This window comes from Garra rufa, chromosome 1, assembly GCF_049309525.1.
Source record: "Garra rufa chromosome 1, GarRuf1.0, whole genome shotgun sequence".
Taxonomy (NCBI): domain Eukaryota; kingdom Metazoa; phylum Chordata; class Actinopteri; order Cypriniformes; family Cyprinidae; genus Garra; species Garra rufa.
Genome location: NC_133361.1, coordinates 35,227,418 through 35,230,704, shown reverse-complemented (window position 1 = coordinate 35,230,704; position 3,287 = coordinate 35,227,418). Strand labels below are relative to the sequence as shown.

The window sequence follows — 3,287 nt, the reverse complement described above, 5'->3', positions numbered from 1 at the left end:
CCTGTGTACTTTTGACTGAATTACCTAGCAACTTTATGATGACTTTTGTTGTTGTTTATTAAATAATATAATTCAATAAATAATTTTTTATATAAACAATTGCAGTATTTAATAACAGTGTTTAGTATTGAGAAACGGTGCATGTGTTCATGATGGTGATGTTAGTTACATTGTTTAGCCATTAGATGGCGACAACAGACAGCAGTAAAGGCTTTTATTTTGGAAAAATAAACACTGTTGCAAATTTATAGTTTAGTTTATTTTTACATGCACTGAGCAGCGCTGTTATCAGAAATCACCATTAACAAATAAAAGGATATTAACGTTGTGACAAAGATATCGCTTTCCTCAGTGGACATTCAAACAAATGTTTTATTGTAAACATGAGATTGAGCTGAAGAATGAATGCTGTATCAGATGCAGGTAATCACACTCGCCTAGTCCATCCCTCTCTCATAATACTTTACTACGCATAATACAGTGAGCTTTCAATATAGTAATACAATTAGCTTTCAATGAAGCAAATCAATGTTCCTTCGTTACTAGTTATAAAGTGACGTTTTGGAATTAGTAACAGAGGCTTGGGCTCAGCTGTTAAACTGAGATTTAAATCCATGGCAGAAGAAAGTAGTTCTGCATAAAACTCTGTTGTTTCTGATGTATTTACACACTTTTGCCTGAACTGTTGTATAAATGTAATATCACACTTGTAGATGTGAGATATGGCTGTATATCAGCATGCTGAGTTTACCTACGGTTGAGCCGATATACAGCCATATCTCACTTCTACTCATGTTATATTGCTCATATATTATTGATTAAACTAAACTTAAAACAGTTGATTCATTAACTGTTGGTTTATTATTTAAAACAAGAGTGGACACACATGCCTGTAGTGATGTTCAAATTACATTCTATATCTAGGCTGGTAACATTGAAAGATTGTTCTGTTAACCTTACTGCAAGAATGCTTTGGTTGCACATTTTGAGAAGGTTCTGATTTTGAAATCATTCTGACAGAATGCGGTCAGTTACCTATTGAATGTGCATCATCTGTTCCACTGTCATTGTGAAATGGTAAATATTGCTAAATGAGTAGGCTGTACCGTGCAGAACCATAGTGGGCACAGGGCCTGGAACAACATTTGCTTGGCTCTTTCACACATACCAATATCATTACACCTGATTTTAAATGACCTATACACTGTAAAAAGTTTTCACCAGATTCAACTTAAAAACCTAAATTCAGCAGCTGAAGTTTTTAAGTTAAATCAGCTTAAAACTACAAGTCTTTTGAATTTATTACAATGAAAATTAGTTGATTTAACTTAACATTTTAAGGCAGCTGCTAAACTTAAGTTTTTAAGTTGAAACTGGTGAAAACTTTTTACAGTGTACTATTCTACACAAAATAAGAGGAGAGCATTAATCTTTTATTATTAACCAGAATTCTAACACTGGTTATCGTAACTGTAATCATTGTTCAAAATATAGGCTAAAGTACAGTTACACAATCTGCATGCACTCTTGATGATATCAGAATATGGCTGTTTGAATGTAAAAACATTGAGAAGTTAAAGCACACAAATATTCTTTTTACACAGTTGCAAAATATCTTCTCACACCTGCAACACAGGTTATGTGTGACTAAAACAGAGTAAACCTTAAAACTGAGCATTTAGTTTCACATTCTGTCCCGCATTCAATCTTGGCCAATGAATCATTGGGTAAGAAATTCATGACTCACCCCAAATGGCTGTTGTTGTCAAAAACCATGATCACTTCCAAGAATAAAGGGGCATTAATAACAGAAATGGATGAGGTAACATGTACCTCACAAGCATGCAGTTATTTTTAAGCAACCTTTCTACATTTTAAATGACTATTGAAGTCCTTGAGTTTATCTCATTAGAGTTACATATCACCTCTCCATCAGTTATCTGAGACTCACCCAGAGAGGGTCCAGGCCACTGAGACTGCAGAGGGTGTCCATCCAGGTTCTTCTCTTCTTTACTTCACCTCCTCTAGTAAATCCCTGCTTCCCTGAGATCAGCGGTGTCTCACTCTCCTGTCTATGTAGTTTCTGTTGGCACTGTAAGTGTGTTTGACAGTAGTTGTGCCTGAGTGTGTGTTTCAGCCCCTTTTGTGTAAGCCAGCCTCCTGTGTTCTGACTTGAGTCTTGTCAGAGCTACAGTCTGACACCAGGTTTGTGTAACTGTCCTGTTTATGAGCACTGGCCTGCCAGGTGGGTGGAAGAATTGGACTCTGTAAAACTATCTTCCTTGCTCTCTTTCGTCGTTCTGACCCACGTGTGCTGTGGCCACAGTACCACAGACACTCCCCTGGAGGAGATGAGAGCGCCACAGATGTGGCCACACCCCACTCTCCTTCAGGTTTCGCATCTGTAAACTCCCCCAACTCCACCCTTCCTCTCTCCATGCTGGTGTTTAATGGACAGGGAAAAGGTTTTATGGCAAATAAGGAATGTGAGAAGCTGTTTACAGGTGGCTCTAATGGCATTTTGTGTGGGGTTCAGTGGAGCCACGGGTAGTCCTGACAAAGCTATTAATTTGTTTGTCCTTTGTGCATGAAATCACAATTTGTTCATTTTTTGTTTATTGAACATTGATGGAGCAACATAATTTGTGTGAAAGAAATGGTTAAAGAAATCTTAAAAAGTCATGTAAACACAAATCCATCCCAACACAGTACCAGAATAGGTTTGCATACACAACTGAATTTTATTGCCCTGCTGAAAAAAACAGCTAAAACCAGCTTAGGCTGGTTGGCTGGTCTTAGCTGGTTTAAGCTGGAAGTAGCTGGTTTAAGCTGGTCTCCCAGCCTGGCCAGGCTGGACAGGCTGGTTTTAGCTGGTGGTTTCCCAGCCTGACCAGCTAAGACCAGCCTGACCAGCCTGGCCAGGCTGGAAAAATGGCCAAAACCCCTCTAAAACCAGCCTGCCTCCCAGCTATGACCAGCTAAAACCAGCCAACCAGCCTAGGCTGGTTTTAGCTGCTTTTTTCAGCAGGGTGGTTTCATGCTATCCAAATATTCACTCCACTGTGTTTTTGTTGCAAAGTAAACTCCTCCATTGCTAATTCCAAAACATAATTTTAGACCTAGTGACGGCACTTGAGCCATTGATAGTTAATAATGAAGTTTAGACAGACAGGCAGACAGATGGAAAGAGAGAGAGAGAGAGAGATTAATCTTGTGAATTACCTGTTTATCTTAAAGGGGGTCGCACACCGGACGAGAAACGCAGCGCAACGTCGCGTCGCGCCGAG

The 3,287-nt window shown here is 39.0% G+C and overlaps 1 protein-coding gene across 1 annotated transcript in view; it reads right to left on the bottom strand.

The window, feature by feature from the left end:
• LOC141334124 (multidrug resistance-associated protein 1-like) overlaps positions 1-2,174 on the bottom strand; it is a 30,870-nt gene extending 28,696 nt beyond the window's left edge. Inside the window, exon 1 of the mRNA XM_073839265.1 lies at positions 1,952-2,174. Within this exon, the coding sequence (XP_073695366.1) occupies positions 1,952-1,993 (42 nt within the window). The 5' untranslated portion in view covers positions 1,994-2,174. The remainder of the gene's footprint in view (positions 1-1,951) is intronic.
• Between the last annotated feature and the right edge of the window lie 1,113 nt (positions 2,175-3,287).